Below are 20,972 nucleotides of genomic sequence, written 5' to 3' on the forward strand. Positions count from 1 at the left end.
CGCGTCGTGCACAAATCTGAAGTTCCAGTATGTGCTGGATTCCCTCCTGCAATATACTGATAATTGAGAGGTTCCCAGAGCATATTTCTGTGCAACTGGTGCACATGCATGTTCTTTCCTGCTGAGGACAATGTGTGTGTGCAGGATGGAAGCAAGGCTAGTGACCATGAGTTGTCACAATCCCACTCCTCACCTGTGCACAAATTTGGAGAGCGTCTGAACAGTGCTACTGTGCAAGAGAAACTTTCTTTCTGAATTGTGCTGTAAATTGCATGCCTGTTTTGATAACATTTATTTTTATTATTATTATTATTATTATTTAAAAATCACTGCATTGGAAGTCTTCAGGAATTCATTCGTGTTCCACCAGCACTTAAAAATAGCTTTTCATTTCAGGGTTAGAATTATGCTAAAACCAAATGAGTGCTTGTCAGCACTACAGTGAAATATGGCCCCACTAGATAGCTGCATATATCTCTTAATCTTCAGTGGTATATCTCGGCTATCGTCATTAACATAACCAGGCAGGTTCTTCAGTTCCTGCTAGATATTTTTACCACCTCTTGTAACATAGGTCTAGCTTTACGTGTCCAGATCAAAAGGTGAAATTTGCCCCATCAAGTAATTCCCTGAGTTTCAGGCCAAAAGGCCATGATTGTCTTTGGGGGACACTTGAAACTCATTCGTCTTTTTCTCTCTTTTCTCCCTCAAATGAAAGGTGAGATCTCAGAGTGCTGATTTCTGACCCTACTCCCAAATCCTGCACTTTCTCCAAACTTGCAAAAAAATAAAATAATGCATGCAGCCCTGCATATGAAGCCTTTTCCTCTGGCAGGTTCCTGCTTAAGCCCAGCCAGTGAATAGCGGAGGGAGGGAGGGAGAAGTGTGTTTTGGGCCAGAAATCTTGTCTGAGATTAGGTACTGACTTTGTCATGAAATTCCACTTATCCAAGCGCTAAGCCCAGCATCGGCTTTATTTGGAAGCATAAGCTTCCCATGCGCGTGTCACTGCAAGCACAGAGACTGGGTGCTCTGCTGAGCAAAGGCTTAGAGCTGCAACACAGCAGAATCCAGGAATCCTGGTTCCTTGGCAGGTCCCAGGAAAATCAGCTTCAAGGGCCCCTTTCCAACAGTGGTAGGCACTGTATTGACCGAAGCATATTTTGCAAGATAAACTCACCTTCTGATAAAGCAGTTGCCATCTAGCAATATGTATTCCTCGAGGCTCAATATGTATTAGGAGGCTCATACGCTCAGACACAGTATTAATATGCAGATTTGCATTTATTCAAACCCTGAAAGGGTATCGCTGTACCCTTCTGGCAGGCTATTCCTGCATTAGCTGGATTGCTGTAAGGCTGCATGCACACCATATAATTTAAACTGCATGCCCCCACACCCTACCCCAAGAATCCTGGAAACTACAGTTTTTTAAGGGTGCTGGAAATTGTCCTTGTGATCTGGTATTCTGTCATTCCAATGATGATTGGGGATGGGGGTGTTCTTTAAATGCATGGTGTAAGGTAAAGGTAAAGGGACCCCTGACCATTAGGTCCAGTCGTGGACGAATCTGGGGTTGCGGCGCTCATCTCGCTTTATTGGCCGAGGGAGCCGGCGTACAGCATCCGGGTCATGTGGCCAGCATGACTAAGCCGCTTCTGGTGAACCAGAGCAGTGCACGGAAACGCTGTTTACCTTCCCACTGGAGCGGTACCAATTTATCTACTTGCACTGGTGTCCTTTCGAACTGCTAGGTTGGCAGGAGCAGGGACCGAGCAACGGGAGCTCACCCCGTCGCGGGGATTCGAACCGCTGACCTTCTGATCGGCAAGTCCTAGGCTCTGTGGTTTAACCCACAGCGCCACCCGCGTCCCCTAAATGCATGGTGTATTTGCAGCCTAATAACAGACCAGGTTTGTTGGTTGATATTTTACCAACGTAGGTATATAGTTAGCAGGTGGTTTTCTGATACTCCCTGTGTTTTTGCACCCATCAGAGTTTAGAGAAGCTAGCACTTCCCCACCTGAGGACAGGGAGTGTTTCTCCCGCGCCCTTACATTTATATTGTTACGGAGGTTGTGTGCCACCTCGAATCTCTGCCAAGCAGTAGCAAGATTCCAGGGGGTTCCTGGCACTCACCCAGGGTTGTGCTTCTGTTGGGAAAATCGAGGCACAGTGGAGGCTGGTGTCTTTAAGAAATATGGTTTATTTTACACATGTTTACGCCTAAAGTCTTCAACAGAGGGGGTGCAGAACATTATACCCCAAAGATGTCTCTCATTGCCCCTCTCATAGCTTCAGCAAGCTTGCGCCCATAGCAGCAGTCAGTCATAGCTTCTGGTCTCTTGGTGCAGCCTCCTCCAGCCAGTGCCAAGATGGGTTCTGACTTCTTGTTGTTTAGTTGTGTCCGACTCTTCGTGACCCCATGGACCAGAGCATGCCAGGCACTCCTGTCTTCCACTGTCTCCCGCAGTTTGGTCAAACTCATGCTGGTAGCTTCGAGAACACTGTCCAACCATCTCGTCCTCTGTCGTCCCCTTCTCCTTGTGCCCTCCATCTTTCCCAGCATCAGGATCTTTTCCAGGCAATCTTCTCTTCTCATGAGGTGACCAAAGTATTGGAGCCTCAGCTTCACGATCTGTCCTTCCAGTGAGCACTCAGGGCTGATTTCCTTAAGAATTGAGAGGTTTGATCTTCTTGCAGTCCATGGGATTCTCAAGAGTCTCCTCCAACACCATAATTCAAAAGCATCAATTCTTCGGCGATCAGCCTTCTTTATGGTCCAGCTCTCGCTTCCATACATCACTACTGGGAAAACCATGGCTTTAACTATACAGACCTTTGTTGGCAATTTCCTCCTTTTTGTTCTTAAAACACCTTCAGATTTCAAAAAGGGCACATTTTTTCTGTGACATCATGCCCCCCATCACCTTGGCAACCTGCCAAATCTCCTGTCTCTGTCCACACCTCTGAGCAGGGGGGAAAGATAGCTTTTTGCATTGCCAGTGGCCTTTAATGGCCCAATACCCGGCATCCCATTATTTCTCAATGGCTTTGCACTTAGCTAGAGCAGCCAGTCTGGTTTGTATAAGCTAACCCAGGAATTTCTTGTCCGGCACAAGTTCTGCAGCTTGTATTTTCCCTTCATATCCTGAATATCATCTCAGTACTACCATTTATTAATTTCTGCCATTCAATAGCAGACTTTGGTACCCCAGATCCATGACAATATCCTACCTAATTTTCCCCGTTATACAGTGGTGCCCCGCAAGACGAATGCCTCGCGAGACGGAAAACTCGCTAGACGAAAGAGTTTTTCGTTTTGGAGGTGCTTCGCAAAACGAATTTCCTATGGGCTTGCTTCGCAAGACGACAATGTCTTGCCAGTTCCTGCTGGTTTTTTTTCCTCCCCCCCCCCTTTTTCTAAGCCGCTAAGCCGCTTATCAGCTGATCCGATCAGCAGATGAGCCGCTAAAAGCCGCTAATAGCGCTAATAGCGCTAATCCGCTAATCCTTCAATGGGCTTGCTTTGCAAGACGAAAAAACTGCTAGATGAAGAGAATCACAGAACGGATTCTTTTCGTCTTGCGAGGCACCACTGTATAATTTTTTGAGGTGGCGTGCTTAGGATTCCCAATTTGTTTCCCATCAAGGCTGTGACTGGACCCTCTGAGTTCAGCAAGGTTGCTGCTCTGTATGTCTTCAAACCACACCCTGGGGCCATGTCTAAGTGCCGGGAGGGGGGGGTGCTTGTGTGAGAAACAGCAGTTGGCAGCTTTTAAGACAGAGACAGATAGAGTTTCTAGCTGGAGCTAGTCGAAACTAGTGGGGGCAGTCTTGGGGCACTAGCCAAGTTGCTCTCTGGGGACCTTTGGCCTGGCCTCCTTGCCTTCAGTTATGTTCTGCTTTTATATGGGTAAATAAAGCAAATATAACACAGGTGCCTCAAGTCTCCAGAGTTCTCCCAAAGGAAGGCAGAGCATATACACGTTGCTTTTCCTCGGGGGAGTAGGGAACGTGGAACAATATGGAATGCATTTATTGAAAATGATCTCTTTCCTTTATAAATGACACTTTGACTTCTTTTTTTTAAGCATTCCTGGATTAAAATTTGGCCATCTCTGCTCAAGCCCAACCCATTTATATCACTATCAGCAATCAGGAATAGATTGGAAGAACGGGAAGCAGGACTCCTGGGTTTTCTTGGAGCCATGAGGAAACACAGGGAGGGTGGCAAAACGAAAAAAAGAATGAGGCAGCCAGGAGATGTGGGTGCTAAGAAAATGGGGAGCATGACTGGTTTGTGAAAGAGGGCCATTTTTATTTGTATATGCATAACCTGCATTGCATTTTATAAAATGGAAGAAGGCAGGAGCCTGCCTCAAGGAGCTACAATCTGCAACCTTACGGAGATGAAAGCAAGGATAAAAAGAGAAGGAATATGCTTACAGAGGAATATGCTTTCAGAGGAAGAAAGTGTGGATTGTTTGTGAAGTATTTCCATGCACAGTGGGAAGGAAGAGTGGAAGTCCTTTGTAAGAAAGGATAGAGCTGGAGAAACGAAGGTCACACAGGCAGGGATGTATGCATATATAAGGTAAAGGTAAACGGACCCCTGACCGTTAAGTCCAGTCGCAGATGACTCTGGGGTTGCAGCGCTCATCTCGCTTTATTGGCCAAAGGAGCCAGGTTGCAGCTTCTGGGTCATGTGGCCAGCATGACTAAGCTGCTTCTGGCGAACCAGAGCAGCGCACGGAAACGCCGTTTACCTTCCCACCAGAGCGGTGCCTATTTATCTACTTGCACTTTGATGTGCTTTCGAACTACTAGGTTGGCATGAGCAGGGACCGAGCAACGGGAGCTCACCCCGTCGTGGGGATTCAAACCGCCGACCTTCTGATCAGCAAGTCCTAAGCTCAGTGGTTTAACCCACAGTGCCACCCGCGTCCCCATACGCATATATAATGGTAGAGAAATACAAGGGAAGAGCTAGACACTAGGAAACACTGAGTGTCTAAAGATGCATCTACAAGAATGAAAATCAACCATTTTTTTAAAAAACCTATGGATTCCTTAATCTAAAGTAGGGGTGGGAAACCTATGGCCCTTTGAATGTTGTTGGACTCCAACGCCCATCAGGCTCAGGCAGTATGAGCAGCGGCCAAGAACAGAGGAGAGCCACATCTGGCTGAACAACATCTGGAGGGCAACAGGTTCCCCTTCCATGAGATAAAGCAGTCCCGGGTTCCACATATAGAGTCATGATCTCTCTGTAGTAGAACAACATTCCTGCCACAAGCATCAAGTGTAAGTTTGGGTGGGGGTGACCTGCTCTCTTCACCACCACCTTGTTGTGAGCCCAAAACAGGGGCAAAGCCAGCAACAGGGCTGGTGTTTTATAATCCTATGTCACCATAACTGAACTAAAGAAGCCTCCACCAATCACAGGAGTTGTAGTTAATCCATTGCTTACAATGCAATCCTATACAGTTGCAAGTGGGTGACTGCAGCCAGACCGAGTAAGGAGAGGTGGCTCAAAACACCAGGCCCCATTCCCCATAGGAGACGCTGCTTTCTAGTAAATGGTCTACTGTGCTGCTAAGGAAGGAACATTCAGAAAAACTGGCCACCTCATTGATACCCTCTGACGCTACCATCCCATGAGCTTCTTGTCTCGGGGCAAGGGAGGATAAGGCTGGGGGTGTGGAGGTGCTGTCACTGCCACCCCTTTTAGTTTTTGTGGTTACTTGTAGGTTTGAGGTAAGTACGTGTAGGTTTGAGTTGACTTGAATGCTATGTGAGTTGCTCCTGGGTGAAAGTAGAGAGCGCCCACAGTGGTTGGAATGTGAACTACACTAATGCCTTGGGTAGGAACTGGGATATTTGGCTGTGTCCCCTGAGACGACAGGCCTGGCTAGTGACTCTGTAGACTGTGAATCATGGAGCAAGTGATGAGTAGATGAGGGGGGCTGTTTTTGTGGGCGTTGGGTGTTGACAGAACCCTGTACATTGTCCTGCTCAGTGTGTTGTGGCCACTGGCAAAGTGGTAGATGGGATCCTAATATGTGTATGTGTTCATAGAATCATAGAATCATAGAGTTGGAAGAGACCACAAGGGCCATCGAGTCCAACCCCCTGCCAAGCAGGAAACACCATCAGAGCACTCCTGACATATGGTTGTCAAGCCTCTGCTTAAAGACCTCCAAAGAAGGAGACTCCACCACAATCCTTGGTAGCAAATTCCACTGTCGAACAGCTCTTACTGTCAGGAAGTTCTTCCTAATGTTTAGGTGGAATCTTCTTTCTTGTAGTTTGGATCCATTGCTCCGTGTCCGCTTCTCTGGAGCAGCAGAAAACAACCTTTCTCCCTCCTCTATATGACATCCTTTTATATATTTGAACATGGCTATCATATCACCCCTTAACCTCCTCTTCTCCAGGCTAAACATGCCCAGCTCCCTTAGCCGTTCCTCATAAGGCATCGTTTCCAGGCCTTTGACCATTTTGGTTGCCCTCCTCTGGACACGTTCCAGTTTGTCAGTGTCCTTCTTGAATTGTGCTGCCCAGAACTCGACACAGTACTCCAGGTGAGGTCTGACCAGAGCAGAATACAGTGGCACTATTACTTCCCTTGATCTAGATGCTATACTCCTATTGATGCAGCCCAGAATTGCATTGGCTTTTTTAGCTGCCGCGTCACACTGTTGGCTCATGTCAAGTTTGTGGTCAACCAAGACTCCTAGATCCTTTTCACATGTACTGCTCTCAAGCCAGGTGTCACCCATCTTGTATTTGTGCCTCTCATTTTTTTTGCCCAAGTGCAATACTTTACAATTCTCCCTGTTAAAGTTCATCTTGTTTGTTTTGGCCCAGTTCTCTAATCTGTCAAGGTCGTTTTGAAGTGTGATCCTGTCCTCTGGGGTGTTAGCCACCCCTCCCAGTTTGGTGTCATCTGCAAATTTGATCAGGATGCCCTTGAGTCCATCATCCAAGTCGTTGATAAAGATGTTGAATAAGACCGGGCCCAAGACAGAACCCTGTGGCACCCCACTAGTCACTCTTCTGTGATGAACTTGGAGTCAGTTAGGAGAGGTCAGGGTGAAGGTGGATGGGTGTTGATGGGTGTGCCTGGTGGTGTTTTACATTGGTTGCTGAACAACTCCCTAAGTGTGTAGGGTGTGCTGGTTGAAATATGTTGACTCATGAAGGGTGTGCTTGGCAGAGGGAAGAATGGCAAGGATGCCCTAAATCACTGTGTTTAAGGCCAGGGAAGAAGGTGGGGTGGGGAGGAAGTCATCAACAAGAAGGGAATAGAAACGTGCTCAGGCCATCTCTTCTGACACGTTCTCCATATCTCAGGTGGGTAACTGGGTTGCTGGGCCTTCCAGTGTTGTGGTGCTGGTATTTAATGCCAGATCAGTTCATAATAAGATCCCAGTTATACACTGTCTCATCATGGATAATGTAGCTAAATTGGTGTGTATTATGGAGACCTGGGTGGGTGAACAGGGTTTGATCTAACTATGCCCAAGTGGTCTCAGTGGCTTCTTTTTTTCTTGCTTTGGCTGGTGCACCAGTTACAACCCTTCCTGGACCATGATTGCAAAGCCACAGTGATCCAAGTATCTGTAGCCTCAGGTCTGGTCTACTGCAATGCACTCTATGTGGGGCTGCCCTCAAGGCTGGTGTGGAAGCTGTAGCAAAATGTCATGACCAGACTGGTAATGGAACACTGTACCATGCACTTATAATATCTGCAGTAGCAAACCACATTTGAGAAAGCTAGGGCAAAGCTGGCTGAAAGAATGCCTTCTGCCAAATAGACCTTCCTATTCAGTAAGAATTGGCGAGTCAGCTCTAATAATTATGCCTCATTTTAGAGAAGTTCATCTCACAATAACTTGAAGGCGAGTGGCCCCTAGCCTGTGGAATGAGCTCCCCATTGAGATATGTGGTGAGCTTCCAGCAGCTATTTAAAGCATTTGCTCACTCACATTTTCCCTGACCTTTGATACCAGTTGAACAATATCTGGTTACTGTAAATATGACAAATTCTTTTCATTTGATGGTTTTACGGTATATTGAATTGTTTTTAATTCAATTCAAGGGGCCTTTTCTGTGGTGGCCCCTCAGTTGTGGAATGCTCTCATTGAGGAGGTTTGCCTGGTGCCTTTTAACACCAGGCAAATAAGATACTCTCCCAGGCATTTGGACAGGACTCATGGTCTGGTTTCGGGTTGTTCTTTTTGGTGTTCGTACTTATGGGGCTGCAGTGGTCATTTTCTGTTGTCGGTTCATTTTTGTGGATGAACACTTTTAGTATATTTGTTTTGTTTCGATGGATTTTTTTATTGTATGTTTTGGATGCTTCTGCGCTTGTCAATCGCTTCATGACCCCTTCTTGCAGTATGAAGCAATACATAAATTGAATTGGATCATACTTAATTGTTTTATTGTACAGTGTCTTGGGATTATTTTAACAAGGCGGTATATACAGATATTTTAAATAATTTGTGTGTGTGTGTGTGTGTGTGTGTGTGTGTATCTACTCAGAAGTAAGTTCTACTACATTCAGTGAGACTTATTCCCAAGATATCAGGTATAGCATTGTAGGCCTAATGAATTCAACCTACCTAGGTTCACATGGGAATAAAATACTTCTGAAGGGGGAAAACACCATACTTTCCTCGTTTTAAAATGATGTTGCATCTCTTGGGAACGGCTTGTGGGTGGGTAATGTGGGGGTGCTTTTTCTAATATGGGGCTGGCCACCCAGTAAGTTGTTGTAGTCAGAAGACGTATACTTCAACCAGTTTGAGTAAATAACACAATATTAACTTGACTGTGGGGCAATAAAATCAAGAATAAATTATAATACTGCACCCAAATTAAACACAAGCACACACAAGCAAGATCATATGTACATAGAGGTATATTCATTTTGACAGCTTATGGTGAATGAGCTTACATATTCTCCTCTGTTTCTTTGCCACTACGTCAAATCTCGTGCTTGAAAATGTAGCGTAATTTATCTCAGGCAGAAGATTAAACCTTCTTGAGTTAAGCTACTGTATGTCTACAGTTTCCACTTTGTTGGGAAGTGTCTTTTGAATCCATCAAAAGATTTTGCACTGATGAATCTAAACATTTCATAACCTAAACATTGGAACTCTGGCAATGACTCACCTCAGAAGTAGAATAATGCGTGGATGACGACGCAGGTGCTTTGAAAAGGACCTGGGCTTTCCCTGATCCCCTATCCATAAATCTTCTCTTTTTCTGACGGAAATAGTGTTGGCCTTCACTTCTTCCTTCAGTATCCTTTCTCCCCCTTGCGGGTGCTGGATCATCTTGGCTGGTTCCTTTGCCCCGGAGGGCTGGAGGTGCCTTTTGCAAGCCACCTTGGAAGAGGGCCTGAGGGGGACTCACTCTTGAGGAAGAGGCCCGGCCTCCTGGCGTGTCATGCCACACACCCTTTGCTTCCAGATAAATAGGCAAGATTTCCCCTTAGAGACCACGCTTTCTAGGCACACCAGGCAAAAGGCAAGCCTTCCACAGGAGCCAGATCAAAGTCCCTTCATTGGCTTGAGAGCTTTGTGCAGGTGAAGCAACATCCACCTGAAGGTGAGTGGAGTTTTCTAGGAAGGCCAGCTGCAACAGAGAACAAGGCTTCTGTGCACCAGAGAGAATTGCAGGAGGCACCACGGTGCTGTAGGATCAGGGAAAGGTACTCCTGCCACAATACTCTGCACAGCTGTCTGCCTTTGCATGGGACAAAGCGAGGAATCAGGACAGCTCTGGGAGGGATGGTCACATTGAAAGCTGCCTCAGTGTTACCTGTTGACTGGCAGTTGCTGCCCCAGGTTTCAGACAGGGGTCTTTCTTACCTGGAGATGCCAGTGACTGAACCTTAGGACCTTTTGCATGCAGAGGATGGGCTCTTCCACTGAACTGTCCCTGTGGAAATATAGAGCTTCAGGATAGCTTGGACCTCTGGGAGAAATGAAAGGTCTATTGGAGTAAATTGTGCTGTATGGCAGAAAGTAGGAGATGTTGACTTACCTGATAGTTGTGTACTCCCCTCTACACACACACACCTCTGCACTTAAGAATTGTAGCAATTTCTTCAGGGCAAACTCTTTGTATCCCTGCATGGCAGAAAAAAGCATAATTCCCTAAATTTATCTTTGTCATGTAACTGTTAAAGATCGAGTCGAAAGGGGGGGGGGATTTAAAAATTGTCCAGTAGCACCTTAGAGACCAGCTAAGTTTGTTCTGGGTATAAGCTTCCATGTGCATGCTCACTTCTTCAGATACACTGAAACAGAAGTTAAAGATGGAGAAACCTTAACAGGAACAAAAGTTGACAATCCCGGTTTCTCTGGGAAGGGAGATCAACCAAGCAAGATTGTGAGGAGTAGAGAAAAGGCATGAAACCATTCTTAAAATGTTATAAGCCAGAGTGCTACTGTTAAGATCGCCAGCTTTTCTTCTGATTGGTTTCCTGTCACTTTCACAGCTGCAGGAATGTGAAGTTTTTCACAGCATGGATGTTCAGTATCAGCGATTGTGAATTTTCGGCTTTTTTTTCCCTTTTACAAAAGATGTTGGGAAGAGTAGCAATTTGAGTAGAAATTACTGGGCAGCAAGCCTTCAAGTTCAACAAAACTCTTCAGCAGGTGGTGTTAAGCAAAGAAACAAGAAAGCAAATCAGGAAGGGAGGTGGTGGGCACGATAAAGCCTGAAAGTTAGTACAGGGTAATAGTCTTAAGACAGAGTGAAGGAGGTGCACAATTATTGCCAATAAGAATACACGTTTAAGAAAGATTACATTTTTGGATCAAATTAAACTGTGGCTTAGTTTGAGCCAGGTCCTAGCCTGCAATCTCTTTTCAGTGCCACTGCTCAGCTCTGAAACATGTAAAAAGTATAATGTGTATTGTTCTCAATGCCTAAGAACCACATCCCCACAACACTCCAGATAACAGCTTCTGGATTTCCATATAAATCTCAATTCCAACCTCTCCTTTTTTAAAAAATGAATTGACAAGCAAAAATCATATTGCAAAGATAAACAATAATAAAGCTTTGCAAATGTTGAGATGTTTCAACAAATTTCACAACCTAAGAACCTAGGTGGAAGGAAAGCACCTTGCAAGACCTGAGCTGCTCTGTAAGATAAAGTAAATATGCCTTGAGAGGAATGTGGTGCACACCAGTTAAGATGGCTTTTAAACCCTCTAAGGCACAAGACGCCCTGTTAGCAGAATGGGTGGCCCACACATTCACAAGAACGGGCTCCATTGCATCTTGGTAGTGAAATGACATCACAAGGTAGGAAACAGGCCTAAAATGAAGTAGAAGCGAATCACAAATCCTTACTTTAAATTCCCTTTGGCTTCTTATCATCCTTCTTTTTCCGGGGGGGGGGGGGGGAATAGGAATTTAAAGTGAGTTAAGGAGATGTGCTAATGGATGTGAGTCAATGACGGTCTTTGCCAACTCTCTCCTCTTTCCGCTTTCAGGTTATTCAAAAGCGACAATTCTGCGCAGCGCCGCACTATCACCTGCTAACACCTCCCTGACACCAGCTTTTTTCTGCACAACACACAGGCTGGGCCACCAATCCCCCAAGCCCGGCCTAGCCTTGGCCGGGACAAAGGCCAATCCCTCCGATATGGGGGTGGCCAAAGCCATCCGTCGTTTCAGCGGGGGTGGTGGGGTGGGGGAGCTGCGGGAAGAGGAGTCAGTGGAGTCCCCCACCAGCTGCCACAATGGCAGGCCCGCCCCCGTCCGGCAGCGCAGCCGTTTCGTGAAGAAGAATGGCCATTGCAACGTGCAGTTTGTCAACATGAGCGAGAAGGGCCAGCGGTACCTGACAGACATCTTCACCACTTGTGTGGACATCCGCTGGCGCTGGATGTTCCTCATCTTCTGCCTCTCGTTTGTGCTCTCCTGGCTGGTCTTTGGCTTCACCTTCTGGCTCATTGCCGCCATGAATGGGGACCTTGCACCCGAGCAGCCTCCCAACTCAAAGCCCTGCTTCTCCGAGGTCACCAGCTTCATGGCCGCCTTCCTCTTCTCCCTGGAGACCCAGACTTCCATCGGGTACGGCTTCCGCAGTGTGACGGAGGAGTGCCCATGCGCCGTCCTGGCTGTGGTGCTGCAGTGCATTCTGGGTTGCATCATTGACGCCTTCATCATTGGGGCCATCATGGTCAAGATCGCCAAACCCAAGAAGCGCAACGAGACCTTGGTCTTCAGTGAGACAGCCGTGGTGGCCATGCGCGACGGGAAGCTCTGCCTCATGTGGCGTGTGGCCAACTTGCGCAAGAGCCACCTGGTGGAGGCCCATGTTCGGGCACAGCTGCTGCAGGTAAGGACGGCACTATAGGAGCAAGGCAGGAGTTGGGCGGCAGCAAGATGGTTTTTGGAAGTCCTTTGAATGATTCTTCTGGGATGATTAAACCAGAAGGTGGAAAATGGATGAGTAGATAAAAGGCAACAAAGCTTTATGAAGAACTTTAGATAGAGAAGGACAGAAGTTTGTGGGAGGCAGGTGAACAGATGTGGAGAATATTTTTCAGACTGTTGCTAGAAAGAGGATGTTTTAGCTGCTTTTTATTATGAGAAGTACAGTGGTACCTTGGTACTGAAACAGCTTGGCTCGTGAACAAACAGACTTCCAAACACCGCAAACCCGGAAGTGAGTGCTCTGGTCTGCGAATGTTTTTCAGAAGCCGAATGTCTGACGCAACTTACGCAGCTTCTGACTGAGTGCAGGAAGCTCCTGCAGCCGATTGGAAACCGAGCCTTAGTTTTTGAACCGTTTCAGGAGCCGAACAGACTCCTGGAACTGATTAATTTTGAGAACCAAGGTGCCACTGTATTTGTATAAGGCAGCAACTCCCAATTGGTGGCCACCCACCAAGGAGGTCCAGGGCACCATTCACATACCATAGAGATATCAAAGTGTTCAAAAGTAGGGGGTCCATGGCTTGGTTTTTGAAAAACAAGTACTTAGCTCATTGGTATTACGGGATGGAAGGCAAGACAGATAAATAGATGAATGAGTCTGAGGTAAGAGAGGGGAAAGTGTGAAGGGACTGGAAGGAAAGATGGACATAAGGGTGGTGCTTCTCGAAGGGACAGGAGGCCAGTTGACATATGCAGGTAGGATGCTTATTTCCTCTACATCCTGTAGCAGAATCCTCTGTAGGAATTGTGTTTTAGAAAAGGCTGGTCTTCAGTAGCCAGCAGCCATTTCAGCAACTGCAGTGGCAGTTTTCCCAATCCACCCTGGAAATGGCTGCTGGTCATAGGAGCCAACTCCTAGAGGCCAAGGAGTCTTCAGCCCCTAATATTTGGGGGGGCAGGCCCTCCCAAAATTGATGGGCATTGCCATTCAAATGGTGTGTGCATGCCGTATCATGTGATCAGTTATGCGGGGCGGGGCTTACCTGGAAGCCCCCCCTTAATTTTATTCCACTTGGCACCCCTGTTGCTGGGCATACCATGAATACACATTTATCAAGTCCTGTTCTGTACATAATGCCCTCCTTCCATTGCCTTCTCTCCCGCAGCCTCGTGTGACCCCTGAAGGCGAGTACATCCCTCTGGACCACAACGACGTCAACGTGGGTTTCGACAGCGGCACCGACCGCATTTTCCTGGTGTCGCCTGTGACGATTGTGCACGAGATCGACTCCGAAAGCCCCCTCTACGAGTACGGCCCCGCAGACCTGGCCGAGGCGGACTTCGAGCTGGTGGTCATCCTGGAAGGCATGGTGGAAGCCACGGCAATGACCACTCAGTGCCGCAGTTCCTACCTGCCCGGCGAGCTGCGCTGGGGACACCGCTTTGAGCCTGTGCTCTTTGAACGGCGCGGCCACTATGAGGTTGACTACCAGCACTTCCACCGTACCTACGAGGTGCCCGGAACCCCAACGTGCAGCGCCAAGGAGCTGAGCCATCGCAAATACAGGGCGCCCCCTGCAGGAGCCACTGCTGCTCGCGCCTCCTTCTGCTACGAGAACGAGGTGGCGCTCAGCTGCTGCCGTGAGGAAGAGGAGGAAGAGGAAAGGCAGGGAAGCCGGAGGGTGAGCCTGGAGAACGAGGCAGCCGCCACCACGTGACGCCACCAGTGTCCTTAGACTGAGGAGGGCCGAGGGGAGGTGGGGAGAAAAGCAGCTGTTGTAGCACCAACACCGCCTCTTCACACAGCAAAAGGATAACACTTTCATGCTTCACCGTTCCTGACCCCCCCAAAAGCACATCTAGCAAGGTCTGGGCTTTCTAGAACAGGCTGTGGTGTCTGTGTCTCTAACTGTTGGGAGAAAGAAAGGCCGTTTTCTGACACTTTAGCCCTTGGACAAACTGAGAGTTTCCCCGTGATAGTTGGAACTGCTGAAGGAGGTTTAAGAGGTTATCGATGCTAAAAAGGGAAGGGGGCGGGAACCAAAGTTCAACACAGCTGGTAAACCTGACAGGAGGAACAATACTCACCTCATGTTCATAAAATTATGGATGTGGCTGTGGGAGCTAGCTAAAAGTGTTTATTGTACGGAGTTCCAAGGACTTATAAGGGGGGTACTTAATGTTGCTCAAATGAAGACCTGCCCCTTGTGGATTTGAGCCGTGGATGTCTAATCTATCAGGCTCTATGATATATAGAGGGAAGAAGGGTTCATTGAGCTCTGAAGGCGACTTTTCAGGGGATCTGCTGGAAGGTATCTGGCCTTGTAGGATCTATGAAAATGCAGGAGGGCAGCTTGTTTCAGAAATGTGTGTTTCTTTTCAGATCTAATGGCCAGAAATCACACACCTACAGGGTGCAAAACTACATGTGGTCTTAGCACTCCTAAAACTGGTTTGCCAAGCCCAAATCAGTAAGTCCTATCTAAAATTCCAGTGGAAGTAACTGGAAGTTTTCATGTGTGTGCATTTAAAAAAAGAGAGAGTAACTGGCAAGTAACTGGCAATATTTCAAATAAATCTTTCTTTAGAAGGAGACAGTTAAGGCGCATAAAATGTAATCACACCACAAAACAAGGGTTGTCATTAAAAAGAAAAACTGAAATCCAACCACTAATGGTCCCATGTGTTGTTGTTTTAAGTCCTGTAGCAGAAGCAAGGGAAAGAAATGGAAAGAAATGCCCCCTAAAACAAATAATGTAAGTATGGTCGCTGCCACCACCATCCCATTAAATATTTGGGGAAAGGCCAAAATATGGGAGTGAGTGTTATATCCCAAGTCTCTCTCTCTCTCTCTCTCTCTCTCTCTCTCTCTCTCTCTCTCTCTCTCACACACACACACACACACACACACACACACACACACTTGCTTTAAAGTCAAATGTATGCAATTTACCTTACTCAATAAATAAAAAAGGGACGCGGGTGGCGCTGTGGGTTAAACCACAGAGCCTAGGACTTGCTGATCAGAAGGTCGGCGGTTTGAATCCCCGCAATGGGGTGAGCTCCTGTTGCTCGGTCCCTGCTCCTGCCAACCTAGTAGTTCGAAAGCACATCAAGTGCAGGTAGATAAATAGGTACCGCTCCGGCAGGAAGGTAAACGGCATTTCCGTGCGCTGCTCTGGTTGGCCAGAAGCAGCTTAGTCATGCTGGCCACCAGCTCCCTCAGCCAATAAAGCGAGATGAGCACCGCAACCCCAGAGTCGGTCACGACTGGTCAGGGGTCCCTTTGCCTTTTATAAATAAAAAAGAAGGCAGGAAAGGAAGAAACACCAGTGGAGATGGGGAGCCACGATTGCTGCACGCTGACCATACCACCACACTCCATGCTAGCGATACCTATGGCTGAAGACGAAGCTGCCTTTTATCAGGTCATTCTATTTGCCTAGTAATGTCTATTCTGACAGGCAGCAGTTCTCCAGGATCATAGGGGAGAAGCCTTCCTGTTATATGCTACAGGACCTTCTGTATACAGTGCATGTGCTCTCCCACTGACCTATGACCCCTTCCTGAAGTGCTGCCCCCTTCCCATTGATATACTTTCATTCATTCCAATGAAGCACAAGAGAACCTGACTGAGGACTGTGGCCCAGGGGTCAGATCTGTCTGTCTTCCACTTTGCTGGCCACTTCTTGGAGGGAGGGGGAAATAATCCCAGCACTAGATAAAAGATCCCTATATTAACCTCTGCTTCGAACCTGGAGCAGGAGACATCTCAGAGCTGTACGAGTGATCCCACTATAAACAGCTGCTGTCCAAGCCGGTTAGGTGACAGCAGCGTAGGCTGAAGGTCAGATCGGTGAGAGCTCAGATTGGATTCGCAGCTGGGAGCTGAGATTAATATGACACAGTTCCATCGCTAATCCTGACTGCTTTGCGCCAGCACTGGTGGAGGGGGGCGCATTGGGATCTGCTCCCTCTGCACGCCTGCCACTTTCTGCTCCTCTGCCCTGTCCCATCACCCCGTGCCTCTTAGGTGCTGGCACCCACTCTTCACACTGGCACGGCAGAGGTGATGGGATGTCAGAAACTCGCCACCGTGGAGCAGGTGACAAGATCAAGTGGAAAGGCATTCTCCTTGAGCCAAAAATAACCTCTCATGAGTCCCTAATCTCCAAGCCTAGGGCATCTATCAGACTGGGATGTGAAAGTCACCAGAGGTTGGGACAGAGGTCAACCACAAGCTCTTATCTTAGGACAGCCAATGGGTGATCTGAAATACATGCGGGACTACGCCTATATTACCAACGCCCTTCGCTCTCCCTTATCATCACAACAACCTTGTGCAGCGGGTTAAACTCAGTAAGCTTCGTGACTGAGTGTGGGGATATGAAAATGGGTCTCCTGGGTCCTAGTCTGAACTAACTCTACTATATGAAGTTTTCAGACTCTTATTTCAACCCCACACATGCCCAATAATATTTCAAGGGAGGCCTTTATAACTTCGTTTCATAAACAGGGAACCTGAGTGAAGAGCAACGAACCAATTTCAGCAGGTGAATCACAGAATTTGAACACAAGTCTTCCTTCTGCTACTTTTGTTTTCTTGACATGGCTCCAGTGCCTTTAACAGCTGCCAAATGGGCAGAAATTCAACAGTTAAAGCATTCCCCAGTATGGAGATGCTGGGTAGGGAGAGGTGTGACAAGGGAATATTCTAGTCCCTCTGCCCCTAGCTGGGAAAAGGAAATGCTCCAACCATCTCTTGCTCAAGCTGCTGCCACCCTCCCCAATCCTGCTCTGCAGCCAATGCACACTTTACATCCACATTAGGCCAGTTTGGCTCCAACAGTCAGGAAGGCAGTTTCTATATGTGCTGTAGAGCAAAGTGAGGGGCGGATGGGGCTCCTCAACCTGGGAAGAAAGCCCATCTAGGAGAAGGAAAACTCTGGTCCTAACCTCCACTGCCCTGAGGAATATCTGCAGGAAAAGAAAAGCCTAAGGCAGGGGTCAGCAAACTTTTCCAGCCGTGAGCTGGTCCACCGTCCCTCAGACCATGTGGTGGACCAGACTATATTTTTGGGGAGGAAATGAATGGATTCCTATGCCCCACAAATAACCCAGAGATGAATTCTAAATAAAAGGACACATTCTACTCACGTAAAAACACGCTGATTCCCGGACCATCTGTGGGCCGGATTGAGAAGGCGATTGGGCCGCATCTGGCCTGCGGACCTTAGGTTGCCTACCCCCGGCCTAAGGAGTAAAACCAACACAAACTCAGAGTGGAGTCCTTATGACAGTAGGATGGTGCTTGTTGTACGCCTCCTTTCGGCAACTCCTGCAACCAAGCTGGCACCAAATGTGTTGCTCTGCTTTCCTTTGAACCACAACAACGAGGCTGAGGGGGCTGGTCTTGTCATCTGTGCAGCCCAGGACCTCCATACACATCACCCAGCCCTGTGCTGCAGGGAGGGCACTTGGGTGCTGCTAACACAGCGGTTTTGACTTCACCCCTGGAGGTCACAAGTGTGAAAACAAACATAGGTGCAAAGGCAGCTCAACTGTTGAAGAGATGGGACACATAACTGGGCAGAGGGTTGCCAGGTCTCCTGAAGCTCATCAGAATCGAGGTGAAGGGGTGGAGTCTAGGAGCAAAGGGGTGGAGCCTTGAGGCACCTGGGGTACCTAGCCACCAGACAAAATGTCTGCATCGTGGAGAGGGGAGATGGCAGAGCAAAAGGCAAAACCTCTCAAGCCAAGCAGAAAATAATTTCTCCCCTGTGTTCAGGACCTTCCCTTACTCTGGAGACCCTTAAAAAAGGACTGGAACAACAGGTCAAACACTGAGACCTAGTAACTTTAGCTATAGAGAGGCTTGTGAGTAGTTAGTTTTTCAGCATCCCTGCTCCTCCATCAACTCCAGTAGCTTTGGTGATGCCAAGCGCCTTTATTCTCCTCCCCAGACTAAGTAGCGGTACATTGGTGTTGTGTCGCATTAATGGGCAACCGAACCATCTCTGTCTTGCAAAGGAAAAGTCGCAAGGTGGAGAATGGCTCAGGCCCTCTATCCAAGGCACTTCCAAAACCTAAATTCAGTCCTGGGTGCCGCAGGGTGGCAAAGCTTAAGAGGCCCCCTCTTTAATTCTCTCATTCCTGAAGGTTTAGAGTACTTTTGGGAGGATTGAGCAAGAGGAGGATCAGAAATACAGATGCTCAAGAAAAGGCACAGCAAACTGTATCCCCGCCCTAAAGAATTGCTTTTGGAGGATATGTAAATACATGTGGGGCAAGGAAGAACATTAAGGCCCGGGGGGGGGGGAAGGGTGTGGATTTGCTCCATCTCCACCCTGTGTTAACACTAAATCCATTGCTGGTAAACTTGCTTGGCCCCCATCCAACTAATCAGCATCCACAGAGCAACTTATTAGAGACAGATGGCTCACAAATGACTCTTTGCCCTGACCTGCCAGCTGCCCCATGACACTTGAGCCTCAGCCTCAAAGAGTCAGGACTTATACACAGGATATCTCAGTCAGTCAGTTCCCCTTCAGGTCTGTCAGCACCCCCATGAGAGTAACCCACAGCAGCCTGCTGATCACCTGCATTTATTGCCCATCCCTCTGTTTGGAGAAGTGTAGGGTTTAATATAGATTATCTTAGCACCCCCTCTGGTGTCCACAGCTGGAATAGCAAGGTCTCCAGAATAGCAAGATCCCATATGTATGTATGGGACGTGGGTGGCGCTGTGGTCTAAACCACAGAGCCTAGGACTTGCCAATCAGAAGGTTGGCAGTTCGAATCCCCACGATGGGGTGATCTCCTGTTGTTCAGTTTCAGCTCCTGCCCACCTAGCAGTCTGAAAGCACGTCAAAGTGCAAGTAGATAAATAGGTACCACTCCGTCGGGAAGGTAAACAGTGTTTCCGTGCGCTGCTCTGGTTCGCCAGAAGCGGCTTAGTCATGCTGGCCACATGACCCGGAAGCTGTACACCGGCTCCCTCGGCCAGTAAAGCGAGATGAGCGCCGCAACCCCAGAGTCATACACGACTGGACCTAACGGGCAGGGGTCCCTTTACCTTTATATACCGTATTTTTCGCCCTATAGGACGCACCGGCCCATAGGACGCACCTAGATTTGGGGGGGGGGAAATAAAGGGGAAAAAATTATTCCCCCCCCCCCCAGGCGCGGGGCTGGGGAAGCTCAGGCTTTGGCAGCTTTGGCATCGCTCTGGGAGCTTGTGGGGCTGGGGGCGGGGAAAGCGGAGCTTCCCCCTCCCCCAGCCCCCAGAACAGGACCCAGAGCCATGTGGAAGTTGCGTGCAGTTTTGGCATCGCTCTGGGAGCTTGCGGGGCTGGAGGAGGGGAAAGCCCTCCGCCAGCCTTCTAGCCAAGTCGGGGGACAGTGGGAAAGGAGCGCTGCGCCTCTCCCGCTATCCCCCGAGTTTGCGGGGCTGGCGACGGGGAGGAGCAGGCTTCTCCCCCCCCCCCCCGCCAGCCTTCTAGCCAAGTCGGGGGACAGTGGGAAAGGCGCGCGCGCCTCTCCCGCTGTCCCCCGAGTTTGCGGGGCTGGCGACGGGGAGGAGCAGGCTTCTCCCCCCCGCCAGACTTCTAGCCAAGTCGGGGGACAGTGGGAAAGGCGCGCTGCGCCTCCCGCTGTCCCCCGAGTTTGCGGGGCTGGTGACGGGGCTCTCCTGAAGCCTGGAGAGCAAGAGGGGTCGGTGCGCACCGACCCCTCTTGCTCTCCAGGCTTCAGCGAAAGCCTGCATTCGCCCCATAGGACGCACACACATTTCCCCTTCATTTTTGGAGGGGAAAAAGTGCGTCCTATAGGGCGAAAAATACGGTATGTATGTGGTACTGCATGGTGTGAGTGGGTGTTTTTACAAAGATACTTCTTGTGTTTCCTGAATCTGAAATTCATTACCTGAATTCTGGTTAAAGTCTACTTGGTCTGCTAAGCCATGGAGGACAACTAATAGCACTCCTCCGGGTGATAGTAATAAAGCTGGGATATAAGTGCTCAGACTGAGCCTCTTGGGCTTGCCAATCAGAAGGTCGGCAGTTCGAATCCCCACAACGGGGTGAGATCCCGTTGCTCGGTCCCTGCTTCTGCCAACCTAGCAGTTCGAAAGCACATCAAAGTGCAAGTAGATAAATAGGTACTGCTCCGGTGGGAAGGTAAATGGCGTTTCCGTGCGCTGCTGTGGTTCGCCAGAAGCGGCTTAGTCATGCTGGCCACATGACCCAGAAGCTGTTTGTGGACAAACCCCAGCTCCCTTGGCCTGTAAAGCAAGATGAGCGCCACAACCCCAGAGTCATTCACGACTGGACTTAACGGGCAGGGGTCCCTTTACCTTTATGTTAATATAAGAACCCTGAACGTAGCCCAGGAGCACATCAGCAGCCCATGCAGATATTTTAGCAGAGACACCACATGCTGTCAGCTCCCATCAGCAGTCCAGCTGCTGCAGTTTGCACTGGCTAAACTTTCAGATCAGGCCTAAGGGCAGTCACACATAGAGCACATTGCAGAAATCCAGGCTGAAGGTCACCAAT

General features: G+C 48.5%; 1 protein-coding gene across 2 annotated transcripts in view; it reads left to right on the forward strand.

The window, feature by feature from the left end:
* The window catches only part of KCNJ14 (potassium inwardly rectifying channel subfamily J member 14), a 29,750-nt gene extending 14,666 nt beyond the window's left edge, over window positions 1–15,084 (forward strand). Inside the window, exons 1-3 of one of the 2 annotated variants that reach the window (XM_081168737.1) lie at window positions 9,527–9,602; window positions 11,526–12,376; window positions 13,584–15,084. In XM_081168737.1, the coding sequence (XP_081024863.1) occupies window positions 11,678–12,376; window positions 13,584–14,135 (1,251 nt within the window). In that variant the 5' untranslated portion in view covers window positions 9,527–9,602; window positions 11,526–11,677 and the 3' untranslated portion in view covers window positions 14,136–15,084. Of the gene's footprint in view, window positions 1–9,526; window positions 9,603–11,525; window positions 12,377–13,583 lie in introns of those variants that run through there. The other variant, XM_081168736.1, reaches the window with a different exon arrangement.
* The last annotated feature ends 5,888 nt before the right edge of the window (window positions 15,085–20,972 follow it).

This window comes from Podarcis bocagei, assembly GCF_964188305.1.
Source record: "Podarcis bocagei genome assembly, chromosome: 13".
NCBI lineage: Eukaryota > Metazoa > Chordata > Lepidosauria > Squamata > Lacertidae > Podarcis > Podarcis bocagei.